The 27,671-nt window shown below is 35.6% G+C and overlaps 1 protein-coding gene across 1 annotated transcript in view; it reads right to left on the bottom strand.

The window, feature by feature from the left end:
• AGMO (alkylglycerol monooxygenase) overlaps positions 1-10,269 on the bottom strand; it is a 209,080-nt gene extending 198,811 nt beyond the window's left edge. The window contains exons 1-2 of the mRNA XM_032876503.1: positions 9,846-10,269; positions 8,292-8,422 (exon numbers count right to left, since the gene is read on the bottom strand). Coding sequence (XP_032732394.1) covers positions 8,292-8,422; positions 9,846-9,968 — 254 coding nt within the window. The 5' untranslated portion in view covers positions 9,969-10,269. The remainder of the gene's footprint in view (positions 1-8,291; positions 8,423-9,845) is intronic.
• Positions 10,270-27,671: the final 17,402 nt, after the last annotated feature.

Here is a 27,671-nt window from a genome sequence, read left to right as displayed (position 1 = left end):
GTGCGAATTACAATTTATAATAATAATATTCCACAAGCCAGTAGCATACAGGATCATGCTTCTTAATAAGTCAATAAAGAAATAAAAACTCCAAACCAGTAACAGATTAATTAGACTTATTGTTTTAAGCAAAAGGGAGATGGAAGAAAGAAAGTCCAGATTTAGTGAAACCTTTCTATGGGTTGATTCTTGGAAGAATGAGCGGAGGCAACCAAGAGCTGATGTCTAGCTGCCAGCACAAATTGAAAGTCCCTGTTGCGAGGGCACAGGGCTGGCAGAACAAAGGCACCAGTGTTGGTAGGCAAGATGATTTTTCTCATGGGGCCGCCGCAGTTTCTACCACTGCCAGCAAAGAGTAGCCTCACCATGGCAGGAGCAAATGTCCCATGGTCTTCAGTGAGAGATTTAGGTCAGCAAAGAGTAGCCTTGTGCAAGCTGAACATTTTCTTTATGTTCTCCTTCTTATTTCTCCTTTCTTTCTCATTTCTCCTTCTTAAAGGACTTTAAGTCCTCACAAATTCTTGATAGTTAAAGTTTAAATATCTATTATATTACATGTGTATATTGAAAGCACTCAGTAGCACAGTAATTATAATGACACTGTCCTGACAAGGCTTCCTCAATGTAAAGAAATTTACTCTTATATCAAAGCAACTTCACTTGAGTGAAGTTAAAAAGCAGATTTGCAATCATGACAAACTAATACACAACATTTATCAAGGTGGGGGATAGAACAAATTTTATCTTAAAGCATGTCAGCTGGGTTGGCAACTTTTATATATTTAGACAATGGCTTCTTAACAGTGTCATTGCTGACATTTATTCAAGATTGTTCTTTGTTGTTGAGGCCTGTTCGCTGGAGTTACTCAAATTATGAAATCTTAAAATTGCTCCCTATTATCCATTAATAGAAGATTAAACATATAAAATTCAACTTTTAGGTAAAAAAAAAAAACAGTGAATAATATCAATTTTGTTTGGTTAAATCTAATAATTTTTTCTAAAATAGGGATTCTAAACTTTGGTATTATTCCCATTTGGGCCACATAATTCTTTGTTGTGAGGGCTTGTCCTGTGAATTGTGGAATGCTCAACAGCATCCCTGGGTCTCCATTTTTTTTTTTTTTTAAGATTTATTTATTTTAGAGAGAGGGAGAGGGAGAGAGAAAGGGAGTGGGGAGGGTCAGAGGGTATGGGAGAGAAAGAAGTCCAAGCAGACTCCTCCTCACTGAACACAGAGCTCTATGGAGGGCTAATCCCACCACCTGCGATCATGACCTGAGCTGTAACCAAGAGTCAGATGCTTAATTGACTGAGCCACCCAGCTGTGCCCCTGGATTTCCACTTACTAGATAGAGCCCTTCAAACTAGTTATTATAATTAAATGTCTAAATATCTCTTGAGGGACAGAACTGTCCCACTCAATAACCCTTTTAAAAAAGATTGATCCAGGGGCGCCTGGGTGGCTCAGTGGGTTAAAGCCTCTGCCTTCGGCTCAGGTCATGATCCCAAGGTCCTAGGATCCAGCCCTGCATCGGGTTCACTGCTCGGCAGGGAGCCTGCTTCCTCCTCTCTCTCTGCCTGCCTTTCTGCCTACTTGTGATCTCTGCCTGTCAAATAAAATCTTTAAAAAAAAAAAAATTGATCCAGAAAGAAAAAAATAAAATAAAACTCAGAAAGTACAACAGAACGTTGAAATAATCTATAGCTTTTTACTTAAGCTTTAGTACATGCTGTTAAAGGAGATCCATTTATGGGTTCACTGAATCATTCAATAAATTCAGGTTAAGAGCCTGCTGGTACAACACGAGACTAGGAGGACACATTGGTGAACAGGGCACTCATAATCACCTGTCTCATCAATGTTCCATCCATTCAGAATCTTTTTTTAAAAGGTGCTAGCTCCTTTGTCAGTTCCACGGACAATTGAAATAGGCTTTAAAGATACTAAGATTTAATAAAAGAGGGTCCCTGGAAAACTTCCACTTACAAAACAAAGAGAACCTGCCTGCAATTGAAATACTTTTTTATTTCCTGTACAGGTGCCAGGTCTTGAGCAGACACCCAATTTATTACTGTGTCAACTTACTTATTAGGGTTGACACAAATCGAGCTGAAATATGCCTGACATACTACAGTCAAGACTTTTTTTTTCACACTTTAGCAAGAAGCCAAACCTTCCCCAAAGCAAAGGGAAAGAGGGGAAAAGCTGTGGGAGTTAAATTCCCTGCTTTCTATCAGCAAGATGAATATGATCCTCTTCCATCATAAATGGGAAAAAACAGCCATGGAGTACCCACAACTAAAAACAATTCAGCAAAGGGTTACATCTGGGAAATTATTATCAAGCTCTGGAAAGCCCTTGATTGCAGGAAATAGCACCTACATTTTCAAAAATGTTCCCACCAGACCCTGAATCATAAACCAAAGATCCTTCCTCTTTTTCTTCCCAATTCCTCCATCCTCTCCCAGCCCCGACCCCCAGCATATGACTCTGCACTGTGGAATTCAGGCTTCAACTCTCTAAACTCCATCCTGTGGGAAGAGACGTATGAAATATGTATGAATGTAGTGAGATTAGTTTATCACGTGGAGATGAAATTTTGGGAGGCAGAGAGACTTTGCATAACAAAATACTAGATCCTTTTTACTCAATAAGTTTGAATGCAAGACAAAGAAAATGGCCTAAATATAAGGAGGCATGAGAATCCTCTAATCAACAACCTGCATTATAGAGGCTTTCCTCCCATTGTCTTTCTTCTTCATAATTTCTCCTCAAATAGTTACTTTCTCTTGCATCTGAGGTAAGTCTTTGGTAAAAGAAAGGTAGCACTTTAATAACATTTCTCTCAAAACTAGAAAATTATCCTGCCAATGTTTAGTTACTGTAAAATCTGGCGAGGTACTAAATTGCTATCCCTGGACTGATTGTTGTGTTTTTAAAAAGAAGTTAGTTCATAAATTATAATTTATAAAGTTGAGACTTAAAAATGATCAGTGCATTGGAATAAATATTAATGGAAGATTGAGAATTACAAAGCTATGCAGTTCTCAAAGTCATCTCAGTATGAATGTACCCATCACCAAAAGCAGAAAGTTAACTTTGAATATGCTGTCCACTCTTCAGAAACTCAGGGTTAATTTAAGATATGAGAAAATTAGGCTAAAATGGCCCTAAAATTCTCTAATTCTCAAATACTCCCATGCTCTAATCATTTATCAAGTGAAATTTGATGTAATGCTCTTATTGTAACCTTAAAATTTCAAAGCGACTTACGAAGTGAAATTTTTTACTCAGTACTCACGGATATCTGCCAATTTATACTATTACATCACTGTCATTAGAGCTGTGTGTACTGTCTGATTTGGCCAGATAACACAAAAATGAAGAAAATCAGTAGGACATCTTTGTTTCTAATAATCCTGTCTTATAAATCAGAAAATAAACCATTATTTGAATGGGATCATTCTAAATCTCCTTACAAGCTTCACAAAGTTATAAACAAATACAGCTGAACAGTTAGATACTGATTTTTCCAAGAAATTTTGTTGTTTATTTATTTCAAAATCTCTTAAACCTAGCCCAGGAACTTGCCCTATCTGTAAAGCTACTGCCACTTTTGCTCCATCTAGTGGAATATTGATTTTCGCTCAGTATTAACAGAATACATAACGTAACCTCTACCTCCTAAAGACAGATAACATCTGTACTGCTATTTCTTACTGTGAAATGATGTTACATTGACGAAGCAATCACTTAATTTCCTTTTACAACAACCACAAAAACCATAGACCTTTATAAATACAACATGACAAATTTGGAAGAAGCAAATTTGCTACATTCTTTACTATGCAAAAAGTAAATTACTTAAGAATTCCATTTCTCTATTGAGTAAGTACAAGGAAGCTTGCTTGCATAATTAGGGACGGTTAGTCTAATAGCAATCTCTGAAGTTCCACAATTAACAACAAAGACAAAGTCTATTTATAAAGTTTGAGGTAAATGTTAAGAGGAAATGAAGCATTCTCCACAGCAAATATCATGAACAAACCAGTAAGTTTTAAAAATATATTTTCTTTACCGAGGGGGTTAATAAAAAGTTACCTTGAGATGTTAATATTAATAATAAAATAACATTATTAACATTACATAAATGCATTTATCTCTTATCTTGAACAATGAATAACTATTTATTAAGGTCCTCATCCAGAATGACAGGCACTGATTTGTTAGTAGTCTGATATCGCCAAAGGCAGTACTGCCTGTGATGCTACGGTCTAGTATAAAATTCCAGTATACAATTTTCCTTTATTCTCCAATCCCACCCCAAGGAGTGAAGTATCCTAAAGAAATTTAATTTCCTCCTCTTTAATATTTTTTTTTTAATGAATTGAAACTTTCTTGTCAGGAATGGAAAATTCCGTGGCAGTCATGGCCTGTAAAACGGTGCATATGTATGGTTCAACATTGTGAAGTTAGCTCCATACTAAAATTTGGCAAGGACCCATATGTATTAAAACTGGAGTGTCCCCAATTTATTTGAAAATTTACCTACTTAAATTATCCCTCAACCTATTGCAATTTGATTTATAATCTGCTGTTTCAACAAACTAAATGAACCCATTAAAAACAAACATACTGTAGATATTTATATCGGGAATAAAATTTCTCTGGGGAGGATGCAATTTATGGAAGCAGAAACACTGGAAGGAAGTAACAAATTGAGGTCCTGGTTTTCTAATGAAGAATTGGAAATTGAGTTCTGCCTAAATAAGCAGGAAAAAAAGATGTGATTATTTTTCACTCATTAGCATTTAAGTCAGTAGCAGGATATTTCACAAGTTTTAGATACATTTTTTTAAAGTAGATTTAGTAAGTATTTGGTTAAGTTTAATTTTTACAGTCACATGTGCAAGTAATTGATAGAAAAGCAGATTATCTACATATGCTCCACTTCATTTAACTATGACAAATAAAAATATCCGTCTATAACTTCAGAACTAGATCCTAACGAGGAAGAGTCTGCCTACAAGACTCCAGAAGAGCAAAACAGATGCAGGTCTGCCCAGAATCTGGATCTTAGGACAGATGGACTTTTATTACAGGTCATCGTCTGTCTGACAGGCTTATAAACAAGATAGAATCTTGTCTGTGATAAATATTTTCCCTTACATAAATATTTGAAAGACACAGTATGTATCTTTTCTATCAATATGCTAAGTACGTTACTAATCTTCAAGATACTTTGAATTTTATGTAATGATGAAATTGAGATCCTCAAACAAACATTGTTTTCCCTCAAAGTCTGCATACAGCATTTCCATTACATGAAGGGCAAAGTGGAAAAACATGTTCATGGTTTCACTTTGATTTCTACAACTTCTTTCGTCAGAGACCACATGCCTATTTGGAATTATTATCCTAAGTGCAATTCCTCACAAGAAGATTAACAAATGGTATAGTACCATTTTTTCTCCCAATTATGTATTTTAAGGATGTGGAAAGTCCCTGTTGCTGCTGTAGAAAATGAAATTAGTCCCTTGGAGAGGATATGATCAATGCCGTGTTAATCTAACCTTCAGCTGTTAATGATTTGCACGAGGATTCCCCTTGATGCTGAAATATTGTTTTATGAGTTTCTGTTAAATCCCCCTTCCTGTCTTTCACTGAAAGGGGACTGAGTAGAGTGGATCCTGTGGATCAGCTTTTCTTCTCTGCTTCTGTGTGTGTGTGTGCGTGCATGTGCACACACTTAGTAGGAACAAATAAGTGAAAATATTTTTGCATTTCTCTTTCAGATAATTTGCTTTGCTGAAATGTTTTAGGTAAAAGGTTGTAAAAGATCAAATTGTTGCAACCCTTACAAAATTATCCACATTTCAAAATTTAGAATTGCTGGACACACATACAAAAACAACAGCAACAATAAGCAATTTGCTAATTCCCGTTCAAAACACAACTGTGGAAAAATATGTTCCACATTCAAATTCACTTCTTTCAAAGGGCGCCAGGGTGAACAGCTTGTGTCAGCTTCCACAGTGTTGTGGGGAGTGGGCTGTGAAGGAAAGGAGCTGTATGTCTCATCCCTGAAGGACTGCTTTGTTTTGGTCTCTCGCTTTCTCTCCCTCTCCCTCTCCCCCTCCTGCTGTCTTCTCTTTCTTTCTCTCCCTCTCTCCCCTCTCCCTTATGCATTGGGGGTTTGTTTATAGCAAACATACACATATATATATATATTTGATTCTGGGGTACCTGTTAAAACTTTGTACACTTTTTATCACACTGCTGAGCAGAAACATTGTGCTGAGAACGCAGTTTCTATTTCTAGTAGTTACCAAGTTATGGCAAGAGAATAATCTAATTCCACTTGTGACCGAAGTCCAACTTGAAAAAGTAAAAGTCATGCTGAAGCATTGAGTCAGCTTGATGTTTCCTTGAGTTCTTAATAAATTCATTCCAACTCAACACAATATATGATCCCTAATTGTACTGGCAGGGCATCTCTCAATTATCAACTTATTCTTCTAGTTCATCACTTGTCCGATTTCCATGAGCTTGTACACTTAACTTCCTCAAACTACAGTAACCAACTGGGTAGTTTTCAATAATCAAATCTATGTATCCTCTCAGTATGCTTAATGTATTTCTTATTCAAGTCTGATCAAAGGAGACATGAAATAGAGAAAATTATGCATAATTATAAACTCCTATTTAGCATATTAGGGGAGTTAACTGCAAATAACTTGGGATATTATCCTCTAATTCTGACAGCAACGTGCAACCATATGAGTAGATTTTCAGTCATTATTATGATGATTATCAGAATTATTACTATTATTATTTTATACCCATTAGCCTACTTTTCCATGGTAACATTTATGAAAGAAATTTTCCTTTCTAAACAATTTTATGCAATTACATGAAATTATTCTACCTTTTCTCAGATATCTTTAAGTTTTTATTTTAAAAAATCCACCTTGGTTTCCCACTGGGTGGTTCAGAAACATTCCAAAGCAATGAGCACTGATCAGAAGTAAAGCTCTTAAAACAGTAAAAGAGGCAATGAGTGGGAAGTAGAAATGAGAACATTCATCAGCAGTGCAGAGCACAGAGTTCTAACGGAAGATTCACCTTCTGCCCCTTTGGTAAATCCTCATGTACTGAAGAGCCTCCCATGCATTGCTTTTCCTCTGCCTACATTATAATTTACTCTTTCTAAAATGTAGTGGGTCATTTATTGTTTACTGTTTGGTACCTTCATCATCTAATCTTACCAATATAGCACTACAAAAATATTAATTTTTAAAAATCTAGAATATACCAGATACCATTCCAGGCATAGGGGTTAAAATTATGAAGAAAGATCCCTCTTACTCTCAAGTTGCATGCAATCTATCAGGAAGGACTGGGAAAAAAACAGGTGAGCATAATGCCATGTGACAATTCTGCAACTGGGGTAAGCACAAGATTCCATGGGACCACAGTGAAGTGATGCCTCATGTAGGGTTGGAGGACAGAGAAGATTCGCTGAACAATGTGACTCTTCAAGAGAAGTCTACCCTTAGACCTAAGAAATGAATCAGTTAGCCACAGTAATGGCTTTCCAAGCAGAGGGAAGCATGTGTGACATCTGAGCAATGGCAAGTGGTAGAATATGAAAGGAACAAATACTGCAAAGGGGTAAGGAGAATGAAGGGAGCAAAAGTAAGCGTAGATAGACAAAGGCTTCTACAGTTCAGGAAAAAATAATTCAAACTTTATCCTTAGGCAATATGGAACCTATGAAGAATTTTCACCAGATCCAAATTATAGAAATGTTTTGTTGAAAATGAGGTAGTACTAGAAAGAGGACTAGAGACCACTTGGGAGACCACGTAGTAATTCAAAGCTTTCTGTGATCTTTATTAGAGAGTATCTGTACCACAAATTGCACAGCACATGAATTTGGCTGGGGCAAAATTAATTTTCTAGTAGATAACTAGACTATATAACTCAGGGTCAGACTAGGCTAAGGCAAGTGAAACACTTACCTTGGGCACAAAATTTAAGGGGGCAGCAATAAACTCGGTAATCAAGATAAATAACATTTAGAGTAGTATCTTTAAAAATGAATACGAAAACAAATCCATGGTGAACGAAATATCAAGAATTTAAATAATGACAGCAACTGGGTACTTTGAGAATATATGTATATATGTGAAAACAAACAAACTCCCCATACAGTGGGTTCGTCTTCCATCTTACTTAGATAATTTCAGGTTATTCATTTAGCATGGCTAACCAACTAACTCACCTTGGAAGCCGAGAAAAAATGCCGGCTGATATTGATGTTAATGCATCATCCAAACGACCTGATGGCTTCCCTTTGAGAATCCAGCTGACGGCCAGTTCAAGAAGCATTAAGGAAATGAAAAATGGAGTTGCCTGGAAAGGAAATGGCACAAAAAAGATGCTATTGTGCTTGATATAAAATTCTTCCACATTTCCTGATTAGTCATTCCAGAAGTAGGAGGCCCAGGGTGCCATCTCATAGCAGGAGAAGGTATATACTTATCCTAGAAGATCACTTCCTCCCAACAGGCAAAGAAATCTGATTATTTCAGACATATACTAAACAGGTGCTCAAAATCTATCATCCAATTTGGAAATGAAATATAACCATATATGTAACCATGATAATTCTGCCAAGAAAATAATAAGTTTAGGAGGGATAGGTTTCAAGTTAGACCAGAAAAAAAAATTAAAATAAGCACAATAATCAGAAGTCTATTATCTCTATGACTAAGACCCTCTTTAAAAGGCTTCACTTAGGATACACATATTTCTAGTTTTTCATGTTAAAATTACAGGAATGACAAAATTGAAACTGTAGGAACAAAACATTTTCTTCCAAGTATTTCAGAGAATATGATTGTTTAAAATGTGTATTTAAAACATCATTCAAGTTTTATTCACTCAGTTTTAGCTCTGTGCTATAATAAGTATTTTTAGGCTCCACTACGGATGACAAATGCTGAAAAAAGTTTGATGTTATAATACAAAAAATAATGATTTATAAAGATGGGAGTATCACATTTTCTCCTTAAAAACTCAGAAAGGAGTAATATCAAATCCTGTAAAAGCTATGGGTTATACTCACTTGGAAGCTAGTCATGAGTGCTGAAGTTTTCTAAACTGAACTCCCAAGAACATATTCTCTGATGTCATTTTTTTTTTCCTTATTTCTGTTCTGAACTCGTAAGTGTTATAGGAACAAACTTTGACAGGGTGGGGAACTTAGGTATTCAAGTTCTAATTCTGGATATTTCCACTTCCAATCATAGCCAGGAACCAGAAGTAAAAAGTGCCTCTGAACACTTCAGAATTTCAAAGAAAACTTGGTTGAAGTTCAAACTTAGGAAGTCAGAGTTGGACTCGGTCAGCTCTATATCCATTCTGCAGAACTACTCTACCAAATTAAAGAGGAAATTGTTTCCTGGGAGGTAGTTTTCCCTTTAAAACCAAAACTGTTACAGAGTTTACTGATGTCATATAACCATTTGACACTGAGCTTCTGACAACTAAATTTGTAACACCACTGTGTCTAGGAAAACTTTGTAAAGTTTTATCATATTCTGCAGTGACATATCCAAGGAAAGGAGTTTAACAGGAGAAACTGGTCTCTGATATTGTACAGAAATTCAATTCAAGTAGAAATTTTAATATGGCTCCATGCCTTTATAAAACTGAATTATTTTTATTAGAATTTAATAATTTGAAGAACAAATGTGAACAAAACCCCAGGATGGGTTTAACATACTTCTTATTAAGACAAACACAACTGTAGCCTCTTCCCATATAGTCTCACCTGCTTTACATAATCAGGCACCTCTTCCAGGGTTTGGAATGACGTTTCATTGGGCTTCACCATGTAAAACATCATGCGAATTCCCTGGGAAACTGAAACATCCTGTTGGGCTTCTGGGTTCATGTCTGTCCTTGTCTGATTCCCAGCTGGAGAATATTTGCGATTCAGTGGTTGAAGCCAGAGGCTGAACAAAGAGGACCAGAACTGTGGTACACAGAACAAGCCCTTTGTCAGAGAACAGCTAGGAACAGAGCTCCATGGAGAACACAGCCAACAGCAGATTCTGTGTAGAGAGACAGGAAAACACAGGGACCAAGAAGGAGTTCAGAGTTCAGTGGGTGCAGGACACAGGAGGGAGGGAAAGGGGAGGAATCATGCCCAAAACAAAGATAAACACTGGAGTTTGACTGTAGGTGGAGTAACTTAACATTAAAAAAAAAAAAGAAAAACAAACAAACAACACAAAAACATGATACAGCCTTAGAAAGGGGAAGAGAAAAGTGCTAACAGGTGAAAGTTCACTCTGAAAACATGGACAGCTATTCAAGACTCAGAGCACAAAATGAAAATTCTTTTTTTTTTTTTTAATTCACATTGTGTTCTGTTTGTTTTCTTCTCAGAGTCCTATTTCCTCGAAGCACAGGGTGCTCTAATCTCAGTAAGGCCAAGCTTCAAAGTCAATAAGCACTCACTATATCACACTGGTTATTGCCTATAGATTTCTGGACTTGTACAGTATTAACTTCTGAATGTTTGCAAACCTATTTAGGGGCATTTGGCTTGTTACATGATCCACCATGTTTAATGGAACCTTGACTAATCATATCTGTATTTTTCTGAGCACTTATGGGGGACTCTCTGATCAAAGCAGCTGTCAAGATATTGCTGCAAAACTGTATCTGTGTGTTGCAGGAGGAGCATAAGTTGATTATGCCTTTCAGGGAGGTTAGAGGGCACTTCATTGATTGCATCATCAGTGAATGAGTGGAGGTTTCCTGAACAGCTTCAGCCCTTCACCTGGAATGGCTGTGATCACTCCTTAGCTACCAACTCATCTTTTAAACATGTTTATATAGATTTCACTAAATTATCAATACATGATTATTTTAGAAAAAATAGAAACTACAGATAAACAATAAATAAATTGTTACCCAAGGAACACTATTAACATTTTGGTATATGAATAGTCAGTTCTGCTGCTATATGACATACAAGCTGCTAAAAATCAGTATAATTTGCAAAGCTGTACAATAAAAACCATGAGGCTGATGAGAAAAATGGGACTTGGGTATAATAAAACTCTTGGGTATAATTGAAAACTCTGTAATGATCCATAAGGAAGAAAAAGAAGATAAAGACCTAATAAAAATTGTACTACACTTTTACACATGCATGTTACATGGTTAGGAAATGTACACTACAATAAGTATGGTGCTTCATCTTGAAAAAGACCTGACATTTGTTTGTGGAGGTGGGCATTGGAAAAGTGGCAGAACCTGAGTTACTGTGGAGTCATCAATTTATTAGAAGTTCCCTCCACTCAGTATGTGGTTAGACTTTTTCATTTTTAAATTTCTTTTACTATTTTTTTTTTTACCAGCTACAGAGGTGTATATGTATACATTCCAAGCAGGAATACAAAATCATTTTAAGTATTTAAAGTGACTGAACACTAATACTAAGAATTAGTTACAGAAACAGTAGAAGAGGTAAAAAATCAAATAAGAACAAAGAAGAAATCTAGGGATTAATATCGATAGGAAGTCAATAGCATCTTTAAGCTATAGGGACAAAAAAAAGGAGGGCGTGTTAATACTGCGCAGGGCCTGGGCAGTATTAACCGCAATGGGCCTAATAAGATCACTGGCCATGGAACAAACCCCAAAAACAATAACCAAAGCAAAGAGAGTTAGGAAAGAGTATGATGGCTACTCCCTTACAGCCAACCAACCTCCCAGAAATACTTCCCATTGGCTTAAGTGAGTCAAAGCCAGTTAAAAGAAAAGCCTGGAAGAAGTCTCCGGCCTGGAGGGACTATGGAAGAGGGAAGAAGAAGGGGAGGAACGGGTCCAAGGAAAAAGCCAATCAAGGACCAGCACACCATTGTAATTTACTCAACTGTTTCTCCACTGCAGTGCAATTAAATCTAGTTTTTCAGTTTTAGCTAATAAATTTAATGCAGCAATGAACATCATGGTATAAATATCTCATACAGTTATGTAGGTTTTGTATTAAATAGATTTCTAGCAGTGGAATTATGTTATTGAAGAGTATGTAAAATTTATGCTTTGAGAGTGGCTGCCAAATGCACCTCCAAGATTGCCTTTCACTCTTGTTAACACTAGTTACTATCAGTCCTTTATAGTTTTAAGCCCATTGGGAAAAATGACATCTTGCCTTAATTTGCATTTTTCCAGTGACTTTGAAAATCTTGGCAATATACTTATTAGTCATTTGTTTTTCTTTGTGTGTGATTTATTTTTAAATATATGTTGCATGTGATTTTATATTTTCTTTCTGTACTGATTTATACAGTATTTGTATTCCATATATATATATATGAAATATATATATATATATATAGCTCCTGTATATGGCAAATGCTCTCTCTCTATATATATATCTCTCTCTATATATATATATGGAATATATATTCCATATATATATATATCTCCTGTATATGGCAAATGCTCTCTCAGTCTTTGTTTTCAACTTTGTTACCTATATGTTGTCATACAGCAATTGTAACTTTGTGTGTCCCGCTATCATTCATTTTATTACTTCTGCCTTTGGGTCTTGTTCATGACTGTTTTCTTCACCAGAATTCTACAAAAATAACCTTCTGTGTTTTCTTCTAGTATGTTTCTAGGACTTTTCAGTTGTTCCTTTAGTCATCTGGAGTTCAGTTTGTATATGGTATGAAGTCATTATTTCATGTTATACCCTCCCTATCTACCCTAGATGATCCCAGGTCTTCCCATACCATTACTTAAAGTCAGTGCCTTCCACACTATTCTTTGACATGTCTGTACCGTCTCCAGACTCTCCACTCTGTCCTACTGATGTATGTATCTATTCTTGTACTGTATCATGTTGTCTTAATTACTGTACCACCATAATAAATTCTAGTAACTTGTAGAACAACTTTTCATTTGTGAGTTTTGTTTTTCAAAAAATTTAAACTACTTTTCACATTTGTTCTAATGGATCTATTTAACATAAACCTAAAAAATCATATTGGCTTTTAAGTGGAACTTCACTGAATTCATGGATTGATTTGGAAGAATTGACATCACAGGCACTCAAGAAACCTGTCTGGAACAAATGAACATAGACATTAGCATCATTTAAACCTCATTCTGTATTTGAGTGATGCCAATGCAAATTACCAATTCCTTATCCTCTCCATTCTTTTTTTTTTTTAAGATTTTATTTTTAAATAATCTCTCCCCCAGTATGGGGCTAAAGCCCACAACCCTGAGAGCAAGAGTCACGCACTCCACCAGCTGAGCCAGCCAGACAACCCTATCCTCCTCCTCCTCCTCCTCCTCACCCTCCTTCCTCTTCTTTGGTACTGGCACAGGTGGCAAGGTTTTCTTTCTTCTCTTCTCTATTTTCACCAGAAGGTATACATATCATTGTATATCTTACCATAATTTTCTCTTACCTATATATGTGAAGAAATCCTTAGCTAAAAATAAAATCTCTACTCAAAAATTAATCCCCCCCCCCAAAATCAACAGAGATAAAACACTTTGGCTAGAAACCCATCAGGTGAAACAAGATAGAAAAGATGGTTTAAAGCCTATACCAGAACCAGCAAGAAAAAGCCAGAGATAGTTCCAGATGCTTTTCTGTCAGGTTTCTATCCAAAGATTCCTAGTCAATGGTGCTTTTTGGCAGTCCTTTCTTTCACCTAATTAAAGTGGAAATGCTTAAGAGCCTGATGTGAGTGATAAGCATCCCGTGAGAGCTCAAGACATGACAACCTGCGGCACTATGCTCTCATCTGCAAATAAATCAGAACAAAAAGACATCAGAAGCTTCTTGTATTGAACGGACACTAAAATAAATAAATAAATAAATAAATAAATAAATAAATAAAATTTTTAAAAAAATGAAACTGATATGGGACTTCTAATGATACTGATAACTGTCCAGTCAAGAAAGAGAGATCACAGTAACTTGAACAGGGGAAGCTTAATACAAAGAATTGTTAGTTTTGACATAGTCTGTAGAAATATTTTTCTAGATATGTCTCCTCAGACAAGAGAAACAAAAGCAAAATTAAACCATTGAGACTACACCAACCTAAAAAGCTTTTTCACAGAAAGGGAAATCATCAACAAAATGACAAGGGAACATCCTGAATCAGAGAAGATACTTGGAAATTCTATATCTAATAACGAGTTAATATCCTATATATAGAGAGAGGATATTTAAAATATATATATTATAATAATATTAAAAATTAAAAATATATAATATATATAAATATATAAAATATATACACATATATGTATATATACAAATTTATACATATATAAATTTGTATGTATATATATACAAATTTGTATATCTCAACACTAAAAAATTCAAATAATTCAATTAAAAATGGGCAGAGGATCTGAACAGGTATCTTTCCAAAGAAGACATATAGAGTGCCAACAGACACATGAAAAGATGTTAACATCACCAGTCATCAGGAAAATGCAAATCAAAACCACAATGAGATATCACCTCATACCTGTCAGTATGACTGAAATAAAAAAGGCAAGAAATAACAAGTGTTGGTGAGGATGTAGAGAAAAAGTAACTCTTGCACATTGCTGGTGGAATAAAAAATGGCATAGCCACAATGAATAACAGTGTGGAAGGTCCTCAAAATAAAAAATAGAATTAAAACAGGATCCAGTAGTTCCACTACTGGATATTTACCCAAAGAAAATGAAAGGACTAATTTGAAAATATATATGCACCCCGATGTTCAAAAGCACTATTAATAATTGCCAATTATGGAAGCAACCTAAGTGTCCATCCATAGATGAATGGATAAAGAAATGGAACATACAAATGGAACACTACTCAGAAATAGAAAAGAATGAGATCTTCCCATTTGCAACAACATGCATGGACCTAGAGGGCATAAGGCTAACTGAAGTAAGGCAGGCAAACACAAATGCTGTATGACTTCACTTACACGTGGGATTTAAGAAACAAAAGAAATGAACAAACACAGAAGAAAAAGACAGACAAAAGGGACTCAAATATGGAGAAAAAGCTGTTTGTTGCCGGAAAGGAGATGGGTGGTGAGATGGGTAAAATAGATTAAAGGGGTTTGAGAGTACACTTATTGTGATGAGTACTGAGTAATGCAGAGAATTGCTGAATCATTATATTGCACACCTGTACAATAACATAACAGTAACATAACACTGTATGTTAGTTCTAGTTCACACAAGTAAATAAAAAAGAATTGTCAGCTATAATAGGGAATTGGAGTAATGAGGAAGTGCCTAATAAAAATTGGGGAAACTCTAAAAAATATGGGAATAGCAGAAGTAAGGAGTAGCTACTACCCTCAGGACTGAGGAACTTACTGGAAATTGTGTTGGAAGAGGTCAGTGAGAGGACCACATTCACTAGTTGACCATCAGACTGTACTCTCCCCTGTCCATGGAATGCACAATCTGCCCAGTATGCCCACAGAATTGTGTGTTCAACAATGACTGTCCAGGGCCTGGTTCTGACAAAGCTTAATATCATCTTGGCTAGCATAGAAAAAATACTTAAAAGACTCAGATCCATTTTCACAGTCAGCCAATAATGTATGAATTTGGAGATGAGAAGCAATAAACTTGTTTTTTTTTGTTTTGTTTTGTTTTGTTTTTTTTTAGAGAAAGAGAGAGAGAGATTGAGAGATTGAGCAGGGGGAAGAAAGAAGGGGCAGAGGGAGAGAGAGAATCCCAAACAGGCTCCACAATCAGTGCAGAGCGTGACACGGCGCGGGATCTCACAACTTGGAGATCATGACCTGAGCTGAAATCAAGAGTCAGATGTTTAACTAACTGAGTCATGCAGGAACCCCAAGAAGCAATAAATCCCTAACTAATACAGGACATGACACTTTTTAATAATTATAGAAAATCTTCTTCACAGTCTCTTCTACATGTGATATTTAGCCTTAATATTTATAAAATTACAAATCAAGTAAAAAAACAAATTTTTAGGGATGCCTGGGTGGCTCAGTCAGTTAAGTGGCTGCCTTCAGCTCAGGTCATGATCCTAGTGTCCTGGGATCGAGTCTAGAGTTCCTCTCTCGACAGGGAGCCTGCTTCTGCCTCTGCCTGCCTGTGCTCTCTCCCTCTCTCTCTCTGACAAATAAATAAAATATTAAAAAAAAAAAATTCTTATGTGATGCTCATTGTAAGAGAAGGGGAGAGAGAGACTCTCCACATACTATTATGTATTTTCTTTTAGCTTTTAACTTTTCAAAGTAATATTAACTCTGAATTCAATGTGCCTTTCCCCCACTTAGGTTACTCAGTTCTGCCTCTTGGATGCTTGTGGAATATTTTTGTGCCCTTGAAATTAAATCATTTTGGTGTGTTACTTCTTCCTATAGAAGAAGTAAGCCTCTTAAAGGTCATATTTCAAACCTTCCTTTACTTCAAAGTAATTTTCTGCTTTTTTGTTTTTCCTATTATTTTTGTTCCATTTATTTTTTTATACTTCTTCACAAATGTGATTTATCTGTTTATCAGATCCCATTTGTCTTCCATATCCACATATTGTCTCTGAGCATTTTCATATTTTGTTTTCTAATAATCTCTAACTGATTTGTTCAAACCAATACTTTTGGTATATTTTTTCTTCACTGTTTCTTTCTTCCTTCTGGTTCTATTTAAATTTAAATTTTTTAAATTCTACAATGACATTATTTTTTTTCTTAAACTCTTCCCTTAACTCAGTTCCCCTATTATGTCTATTTCCTATCACATAATTTCATTTTCCTTCAACTTTATTTCCTATTTAACTTCTTTATGTGCATAAAACAGTTCTGCCTAAAATTATTCTTACTATCCTGGGGGATGGTAAGAAGTCCTTCATCTACTTTTGGTAATCTCCTTCCCAGCCCTCATCCCCAATTTGTTTATTCTTGAGTAAATACAGGTCTTTGTATGCTTCTCCCACCCCCAAAAGATATGGATAACTATTTCTTGGCAATATACCTCCAGGTATATATGGCATATCAGAATTTAGGTTCATCTCATCAGCTCAACCTAAAGAGGTGGTGGAGGGGATGTGGATATGGTCGGTGTCTACCAATCTCTGCATGGTTTTTTAGTGGGTTGGAAATATTTCTGGCCAGCTTTCCTTCTCTTGATTCTTGCTCTTTAGCCTCCTCTACTCCAATCATACAAAAAGACCATTTAATATAGTCTTTCTGTAATTTCTATTTACTGAGACTGAGGAGCGTTGATGGCTCATTATGGAGGGTTTTCAGTAAAAAAAAAAATTTGCCTTTTGATTTTGGACAATATGACAACAAAAGAATTTGTTTACAGAAAAGCTTCTCGGTCCCTGGCTTTTCTCTTCTGTGAGAAATTCTGTTCTCCCTTCCACCTCAGATGGTTCCATCCTCCTGAGCTGTCATTGGCCCTAAAGGCCAAAATCACTCCTATTAGAGTGAGCCAGTCTCAGCTACATTTCTTATCACCTGTCCTGACCATTTGCAGATTACAGGGTTTATCTAATACAGCAGAGGGATAGAACTCTGCTTCTGAAAAACTGGGTTGGAGAAATACCTTGTCATCCTTCTACTAAGTGCTAGTAATAACACTTCAAGGTAGATGCAAGAAAGGGGACCCTGACCCACATTCCTATTGTTTCTCCTTTCATTATCAGAACACCAGTCCTATCAGATCCCACCCTTGTGACCTCATTTAACCTTAGTTATCTCCAAACCCAGTAATACTGGGGGGTAGGGCCTCAACATATGAATTTTGGGGAGTCACAATTCAGTCCCTAATACTTCTCTACACATCCTTCTCTTTCATCATTTGAGACAATTTCTTCTCTTATACCACCATCTTTAAAAGTTTATTTTTTCTGCAATTATAAAAACAGTGTATGTTCACTATAGAAATAGAGAAAAGTGCAGAACATACTTAGGAAAAAAAGTCATAATCCCACCCAACAGATTAGTGCCTTATTAATATTTTAACATACATCCATGTTTAAGGTTTTCTCAGAGACATTTCTTTTTTTTACATAACTGAGTCCACAGTCTATGTGTAATTTTAGGTGCACTTTTTAAAAATTGGAAGCCTCATGATGAGTGACAAAGCCTAAAAATGGCAGATATTTTTAGGGCTCTGGGAGAGCTCTCTATCAATTTAGAATATTATTTTTTAAGTTAAATTCAATTACCAACACACAGTACATCATTAATTTCAGATGTAGTATTCAAGAATTCATACAATTTAGAGTACTAGATAAGCAAAATTTAAACTTATATGTCTTTTGTGTTTCAGTTATTATTCTTTGAGGCTAATGGTGCCCTAATATCAACAAAAAACACTGGAGGGTTTTGAATAGAAGCATCACATAATCCAAGGTAAGTATTAAAATCATCAGTCTGGTTTCCCTGTGAAGAACAGACTTTCAAGGGGGAGAGGCCTGTAGAGAAGTGATTGAGGTAGTCCAGGCCTGACATGTTGGTGACTGACTTTCACTAGGATGGCCTAAGTGGAAATAGTAAGAAGTGGAAAGATTCTGGATACCTTTTAATGGTAAAGCTGACAATGTTTACTAACAGAGTGGATGAGGAAACATGTACTTTCAAGTTTGGTTTAAACAAATTGAAGAAGAGTTTTGTTTACTACAACAGACAAACCGAGGGATCTGGCTTTAACCATGATACGAGATGCCTGTGGGCATCTAAGTGGAGATGGGTCTAGCAGTTAGATATAAAAATCTGGAGTTGAAAGCTCAAAATAGGAGATTCGGCTATGAATAGAAAGAAGAAGTGCTGACAAGAATAGAAGAGCTACAAGCCAAACATAAGGATGATTTCCATGTATAGACCCTTCAACCATGTCTGTATGCATAAACAATCCTAATTTTAATTTGAAGTCCATTTTTGTTACATTGATTTTATTTGCATGACATTTTTGTAGTTCAAGTACAGAAAACACAAAATATAATCTTCACATTACTATGAATAGTCTCATTACAGAAGTAATGGAAATGATCTATCCTATTCCTATTTTAAGATACAGTATAGAAAGCATGTATTTTAACAAACTGCCAAACTGTTTTCCAAAGTGTATGTACCATTTAGCATGGTATTCCCACCAGTATGAGATGCTCAGTTGCTCAACATGCTTTCCAGCCCTTGGTATATGCAGACTTATTTTTGTTGTTCATTATCTTTTTCATATCTAAAAGGCTGTATAATTTGTGGAGAATATATTGTCATAAAACAATGTTCATTATTTTTATTCCTATATGTTTTGAGGGCATTTTTAAAAAAAGAATACAGCTATTTGTTGCCAAAATGTTAATATTGTCTCTAAGAGTGTTTGAATCCTTTGTATTAATACTTTTCATTAGAAACTGGCACCATATGAAACTTAAATCAATCTCTATTTTCTTAGATCAGATTTTATTACTTTTGGCCAAAGTCCTTTCCATGACTTAGAAGGCAAAGATCAGGTAGAACAGGATCTCTAAAGAAATTTATGGCATACACTTGAGTTCAGAGCATAAAAAACAAATAGTATTTCAGAAGTTATTTCTTTAAAATCCCATCAAGCTAATACATCTCATTGTTATTTTAACAGTAGTCAGTGCCAAAAGAACAACTCAAAGTGCTGCACACATATCAGTGTCAGAATGGATGTAACTCGCTCTTTATAGGATTGATTTTGAGTCAATGTTGGAGTTGACCCAACTGCACAGAGCAGAATAAAAGAATGTGGAAGATCTCAAGAGTATTTCTTGAAATAGCTCATGAGGTTCTCTGTAAAGAGAAGAATTTCTTTTGGAAAATACAAAATAATGCATATACCACTTAGAGATTAATCTCATGTGTAATAAATATTTTAAAGGTTCTGACAAGTCCAGCAGCAAATAAATTTATTTTAGTTTGCTCAAGCTGCAGTTTCTCAATTGTAATTTGCTGCAGAATTCATATTACTCTCACAATTGTGAATAACCTGTAGAACATGTATTATATACTGCTTGTTTTGGGGACTGCTAGTTAAATTAGGGTCTCTATATGGCCACTTCTCTTTTAGGGAAAGAATGGACACTTATCTTTGGTCATGGTAATTATTGCCCATAATCTAAGGGGAAAATCACTATGAAAGACTTATGTATGATTCAAAATAAGTAAAAAGGCAAGATTAGTGTTCTATACTACATACAAAAGTGTGTTTCTAATAATGCCAGCAGATCAGACAAAATCCTTTACCTAAATATCCATCACAGAAACTGCTGTATGCTGATGAAAGGACCTGTGAACCTTCTTTTATGAAGCAGAGTTGAAGCAATTCAGCGTAGACATAAATCCAGGTCTTATCATTCTCTAGGACATGTGGTTAGGAATTTCTCCCTAGTCTCAGTACCAAGAATAATGTGTTTCTCCTGAACAGCACTGGTGCTGTTTAATTTTATGGATGCTATGAATCACCTACCTAATCATGTTTCCCACTTCAGATGGTTTAATATGTAGCTTAATGCCAAATTTATGGCATAAATCTAGCCAGTGTGTAGCATTCAAATAGTAGCATACCAAACTCACCCCTGGATCCACATTAATTCCTGCCTATATTTTCCTTGTTTAATTTCTATCACCTATTTTTCTCTGTTGAATTAAGCTTTATTGAGTATATGGGTGTTAGATATTTAATTCCATCTTGTTGTGAGGTAAAGAAAAGTTAATAGATTGTTTAATGAGTAAAATGAGCAATTCTCTAGTTAGTGCCTCATTTTGAGAGGCATTCTCAGGAGACACCTGTAAATTGTCATTATCCTCACAGAAGCACATACTGTAATTAAGAAGAGGCAATACTGGGGCGCCTGGGTGGCTCAGTGGGTTAAAGCCTCTGCCTTCGGCTCGGGTCATGATCCCAGGGTCCTGGGATCGAGCCCCGTATCGAGCTCTCTGCTCAGCAGGGAGTCTGCTTCTCCCTCTCTCTCTCTCTCTCTGCCTGCTGCTCTGCCTACTTGTGATCTTTGTCAAATAAATAAATAAATAAAATCTTTAAAAAAAAATATCCACTGGGATCAGCCTGCTGGTGATGCAAGTGAAAAAACTAAAGATGTTTAGGAACTAATTCATGATCCAAATCCAAACTCATGAATTTTCATTGTATTTAATTTTTAAGAATTATCTCCCCAAATAAACACACATCAATATTTTTCAATCACAGTTGACTTTTACTTCAGACTTCTTCCTGGTGGAAGGAGATTAAACTTCTTATGTGTTTTGGATAAGAAAGGAACCTTGCCATTAAGCACTTCAAATATCCAGTGGGGATATCTGAGTCCTCAGTTTGGGATGTAGCAAACAAAGGTCAATGATGGCCTTAGAAAAAAGCTATTAAAACATGCTTCCACATGGTCTCCCCATGTCTTCCTTCTCCAGGAAGTTCAGGAATCCTCCTCTGGGGAGGGGAATTCTTGTTGGAAAAGTACAGTCCCAAGTTGTTGATGTAACCTGATTGTATAAGTTTGTCCTTGATGCTTGATGACTCCACCACACCATCAGAATTTGTTCGAACTATAATGAATCACTGTGATATTCTTGCTCTTACCTAGTAAAGAATCCTTGTATCCCATTTGAAATCAGAAGTATCTGAAAGATAACTGTTCACTTTTATTGCCACTGCTGGAAAATTAATCGCCCTCTTCAGAGGGATGAATTGGTTCCCTCATGATCTGATCGCTTTTTTTCATTCATGAAAGAAACTCCTCCCAAGTCATAGGGTTTTTCAAAATAGAAGGGAAGACACCTCACACAAACATATCCAAAGTCACATACTTTCTGCACCTTCCCCAATGTCTCAGGATTACATCAAAATTTAAAATTTCTACTACTCAGAAGTCAAAGTTATGAAAATGAAAAGATGACCCAGACTGGGAAAAATTTTTTACAAATCTTATATTTGAGAAAAGACTTGGATCCAAGATCAAGAAATAGCCCAAAACTCAAAAGCAACCTACTTTAAAAAGAGATTTGAATAGACACTTCACCAAAAATTATTCAGATGGCAAATCAGTACCTAAATAATCAATGTCATTAGTTATTAGGGAAATGCAAATTAAAACCACTACACATCTATCCATTCTAGGATAAAATTTAAAAGGCTGGCGATAGCTAGTGTTTGTAAGGATATGGACAAAATGTGAGGATACAGACCTTCATTAACTATTGATGGGAATGGAAAATGAAACAAATCATGATGGAAAGCTGTCAGGCAGATTCCTTAAAAATTTATACATACACTTATATCATGGTCTATCCATTTAACTCCTAAAAATGTATGTAGAGGAATGAAACTACCCACCCATGCAAATACTTATACACACATATTCACAGCACATTTATTTGTATTTATGACAGACAACTCACACTAATCCATCGGTTCATTATGTAGCATGCTAAACGTCACCATTACCACATTGAGTTTCCAGGGAATAATCAGTAGTTCTTTTGAATTTCACTGAACAGCCTATACCTGGGAGTCTACCTTGATTCTTCTATTTCTTACTTTCCATAATCAGTTTAATATTGATTCCTATAGGTTCTACTAGCAAACAAGTCGGTATTGGACCTACTTGCAAACTGCCAAGTCAAATAGAGGGTCACAAACAGAATTTTAAAATAAAATACATCAGGAAGAAAGATAATTAAAATGTTTCCAAATGTCAACATTTCTTATCAGGTATATAAATAAGCATAATTTTATGAAATTTCATTAGTTACATAAAAACCAGACATTAATACACATATCTTACCAGTTGAAATTTTATTTTTGTTTAAATTTAAATTGCAGTTTAAAAAAAATTGAAGACCATACCTCCAAATCTGACTCCTTTCCCACTGTTACCATCCATCAAGCCTCCTTTCTGTCTCTCCTGCACCATTATAATTACCTATCTAACCAATCTCATTTTTTCCCAACACACTTTGAATCTACTGCCTACATAACAATTAGGAAAATCTTTTTGTTATGTAAATCATATCAATCATTTTTCACCTTAGAATTTCACATTCTGTTTCATTGATTTTGGAACAAAGTACAAATTCCCATGGCTACCTTATCTGGCCGTGAGTATAATAACATGAACCAGAACCTGGCAATCCCAGCAACAACCTCACTGCATGCATCCACTTCCTTCATTTCATTCCCTGTGATTTTTCTGTCAGTCTTTCAAATGCACCTTAGCACCTTTAAGCTTATTTTTGCCTCTTCCTTAAGTATTTTTCATGTCCTCTTAGTCTCCTCGGATCCCTCTCACTCTTCATGAATACTGTAACATGTCCTCCTTAGAGCTGTCTTCTTTGAATACAAGCTGACTCCTAAATATCTCACTTGAATACTACATACATACTTGGAATATGACATGTCAATATTGAAATCATCATTGTTTATCACTGCCCTCCTCCTCCTATCACAATTGTCAAAGCTGTGATCTTTCCTAAATCATTACCTCTGCAAAGGTTGCCATTTTTTACAGTTTACATGTTTCTATGGAGTTTAGATACATTCTGAGTATATCAGATTTTTGCTTATGACAGATTGAGGGAAAGAAAAAGAGAGAATGTTTGAAATACACAGTTTCATAGGATTTTTGAACTTCATAGATCTTATTTTCATACTATGACATAATCTGCAGCATCCATGCTTATCTCTAGGACTGTGCAATGTCCTACTGTGTGTGTTCATGGTGGGCAGTGGTTTAGGAGCCCAGATCATTCCTGCATTAGGGCAGAGGTCTCTCAGCCCAACAGCAAAGGGAGGACAGCTGCCAAGTCCTAGTTTCAAATTAGTTCCAACCTGCAGCAGAGTCTCCTACAAGTATGCAGCATTGCTGAACTTCTTCTTTTTAAAATCCATTAATATGGTAATAACACTGAAGACTCCACTAAAAAACTATTAGAACTGATAAATGAAATAAAGTTGCAAGATATAAAATTAATACACAGAAATAAGATGCATTTCTATATACTAATAATGAAGTAGCAGAGAAATTAAGAAAACATACCTATTATATTACAGCAAAATAATAAAATACCCAGGAAAAAACTTAACCAAAGGGGTAGAAGACCTGTATTCCAAAGACTGTCAAACACTGATGAAAGAAATTGAAGATGACACACAAAAAAATGGAAAGGCATTCCATGCTCATGGATTAGAAAAGCCAATATTGTTAAAATGTCCGTCCTAACCAAAGTAATCTACAATCTAATGCAATCTCTATCAAAATACCAACAGCATTTTTCATCACACTAGAATAAATAATCCTAAATTTGTATGGAACCACAGAAGTCCCCAAATAGCCAAAGAAATCTTGAGAAAGAACAAAGTTTGAGGTGTCTCAATCCCAGATTTCAAGATAAACTATAAAGCTGTAGCAATCAAAAACAGTATGGTACTAGCAGAGAAATAGAAACAGAATACAGAGCCCAGAAATAAACCCATGATTATATAGTCAATTAATCTATGACAAAATAGGCAAGACTATACAAGGGGCAAAAAACAGTCTCTTCAACACATGGCGTTGGGAAATCTGGACAACTACATGCAAAAGAATGAAACTGGACCACTTTCTTCTATCATACACAAAGACAAACTCAAAACGGATTAAAGACCTAAATATGAGACTTGAAACCATAAAATTCCTAAAAAACAAACAAACAAAAACAAACAAAAAAAAACATAGGCAGTATTTTCTTTGACATCTGCTGTAGAAACATTCTAGATATGTCTCCTCAGGCAAGGGAAACAAAAGCAAAATTAAACTGCTTTTGGGCAGCAAAGAAAATCATCAGCAAAACAAGGTCACCTACTGATTAGGAGAAGATACGTGTAAAGAAGATATATCTGATAAGGGTTAATATCCAAAATATATAAAAACAAATATAACTCAATACCAGTAATGATAATAATCCAAATAAAAATTGGCAGAGGACCTAAATAGACATTTTCAAAAAAAGACGTACAAATGGCCAACACACACATCAAAAGATGCTCACCATCACTCATCAGGGAGATGCAAATCGAAACGAAAATGAGATATCACCTCACACCTGTCAGAATAACTAGAATCAAAGACAAGAAAAAACAAGTATTGGGGAGGAAATGGAGAAAAGGGAATCCACTGTTGGTGAGAATCCAAACTGGTGCAGCCACTGTGGAAAACAGTATGGGAATTCCCAAAAAAATTAAAAATAGAATTACTAATCAAGTCATTCCACTACTATGTATTAACCCCCCCCAAAAAAAAAACCCAAAAGCACTAATTTGAAAAGATACATGGACCCCTATGTTTCCTGCATATTTAAAAATGCCAAAACATGGAATCAACCCATGTCCATCAATAGAAGAATGGACCCTGATATGAGGAAATTTGAGAGGCAAAGTAAGGGGTTTGGGGGTAGGGAAGGAAAAAAATGAAACAAGATGGGATCAGGAGGGAGACAAACCATAAGAGACTCTTAATCTCACAAAACAAACTGAGGGTTGCTGGGGAGAGGGGGGTTGGGGGGGTGGGGTTATGGACATTGGGGAGGGTATGTGCTATGGTGAGTGCTGTGAAGTGTGTAAACCTGGCGATTCACAGACCTGTACCCCTGGGGGAAAAATATATTATATGTTTATAAAAAATAAAATTAAAAAAAAAAAAGAAGAAGAAGACTGTTTTCTTCTCCACCTTTCCAGCCAATGGGTTTCCACTGCCACATCGCATCCTTAGTGAGCCCCTCTCTTGCATAACGTTAACAGTTTGATCTAGGTTGCAATCCTAACCAAGTACTACGTGATTTGTCTACTTTAAATGTTAGAAATAAATAAACAAGATGTGGATTATACAACTATACAAATACTGTTTATTCCTGGGTAAAAAATAGGTGAAAATTATATTTCTTTTTCATATGTTCCAATGTCAGAAACTCTGGACTATGCAAGAAAAATGTTATTGACATTCTTATTTGAGATACTCTCTCAACTGTTTAAAATCTTGCCACGTTTTATTTTGCTTCATATTTGGAACATAATTTACTCCTTTCTTTTTCTCCCAGGTGTTTTTAATTGTTCTTTTTTGTTTGTTTCTTGTACTATTTGCCTTTACAATACCTCAGGTTTTTTTTTTTTTCTAGTCTTTAATTATGTAATCATTTCCAACAGTTCTGAAAATGGGGTGCAAAACCCCACGGTTCCCAAAGACCTTTTCAGGGGCTGAAAAGTCAAAACTATTTTCACAATAGCTCTAAGACATTATCTGTCTTTTTCATTGCGTGTAAAAGCAATGAACACTACCCATGAACAATGGTTAAAATTGCTAACAACAAATTATGCTAGTTAGGAATCACTGTACTCTTGGGCACAACAGACTGGCAGTGCAAAACAACAACAAAAAAAAACAGTTACACTGAAAAATGTCCTTGCTCAAGAAGTTAAAAATGTTAATTTTATTAAATCTCAATCCTTGAGTTCATACCTTTTTAGTATTGTGTTTGGCAAAATGGGATCTGCTCACAAAACACTGTTGTTGCATAATGAAGTATAATGGATGTCTTAAGAAAAATAATTTTTGTGATTGACTTGTGAGCTTAAATATCCATTTTTTTATGGAAATCTTTGACATCAAGGAATAATGGGCAAATTACAGTTATTCAGGATTTAGTACTTAGAGACATTTTCAAGAAACTGAACTAAATAAGCTTGCCACTTCAACAATAATTCTAGCTTCCTAATAAAAAGTATCATCTTGGAAAATTTATATAGGCCACCATCAGCTTGAGAGTCTAATTCTGTTACAGGTATTTTCCAATAACTAATGCATGTCATTGCAAAAGCATGAACAGACAAATGATTCAAAGTGCAACACAGATGAACATATTTAAAACAACCTCATTAAGGTATCATCTATGTACACAAACTGTATATTTAAAGTACACTATTTATATCTATTTATATACCCATGATACTATTGCCACCATCAAGATAATGAATACACTTGTCATGCCCCAAAGTTCCTCACGACCTTTATATTATTCTATTTCTGCCCCCAAATTCCAACCCCATCAATCACTACAAATTAGTCTACATTTTCTAAAATGTTCTTTGAATGTAATAATATAGTAGGAGCTACAGTCTTTTTCATTTTGGCTTTTTTCACTCAGCATTTGTGAGTCATCCAACTTGTTGTATGTATCACGTTTATTCACTTTTATTGTTGAACAAAATCCCTTATATGGATATTCTACAATTTACTTATCCATTCATCTGTTGATTAACATTGAGTATTTTGCAGTTTTTGCTATAACTAATGAAGCTGCTGCAAACACTCATCTGCACATCTTTGTATGAACATATGCTTCCATTTCTCTTGGGAAAATACCTAGGAGCAGAATGGATGGATCATAGAGTAAGTGTCTATTTAGCTTTTTAAGAAGAGCCAAACCAGGGCGCCTGGGTGGCTCAGTGGGTTAAAGCCTCTGCCTTCAGTTCAGGTCATGGTCCTGGGGTCCTGAGATTGAGCCCCGCATCGGGCTCTCTGCTCAGCGGGAAGCCTGCTTCCCCCCTTTCT

This window comes from Lontra canadensis, unplaced genomic scaffold (assembly GCF_010015895.1).
Source record: "Lontra canadensis isolate GAN:19392208 unplaced genomic scaffold, GSC_riverotter_1.0 scaffold2, whole genome shotgun sequence".
NCBI classification, from domain to species: Eukaryota; Metazoa; Chordata; class Mammalia; order Carnivora; family Mustelidae; genus Lontra; species Lontra canadensis.
The sequence above is the reverse complement of the archived record's forward strand: the minus strand, read 5'-3'. Positions and strand labels throughout refer to the sequence as shown.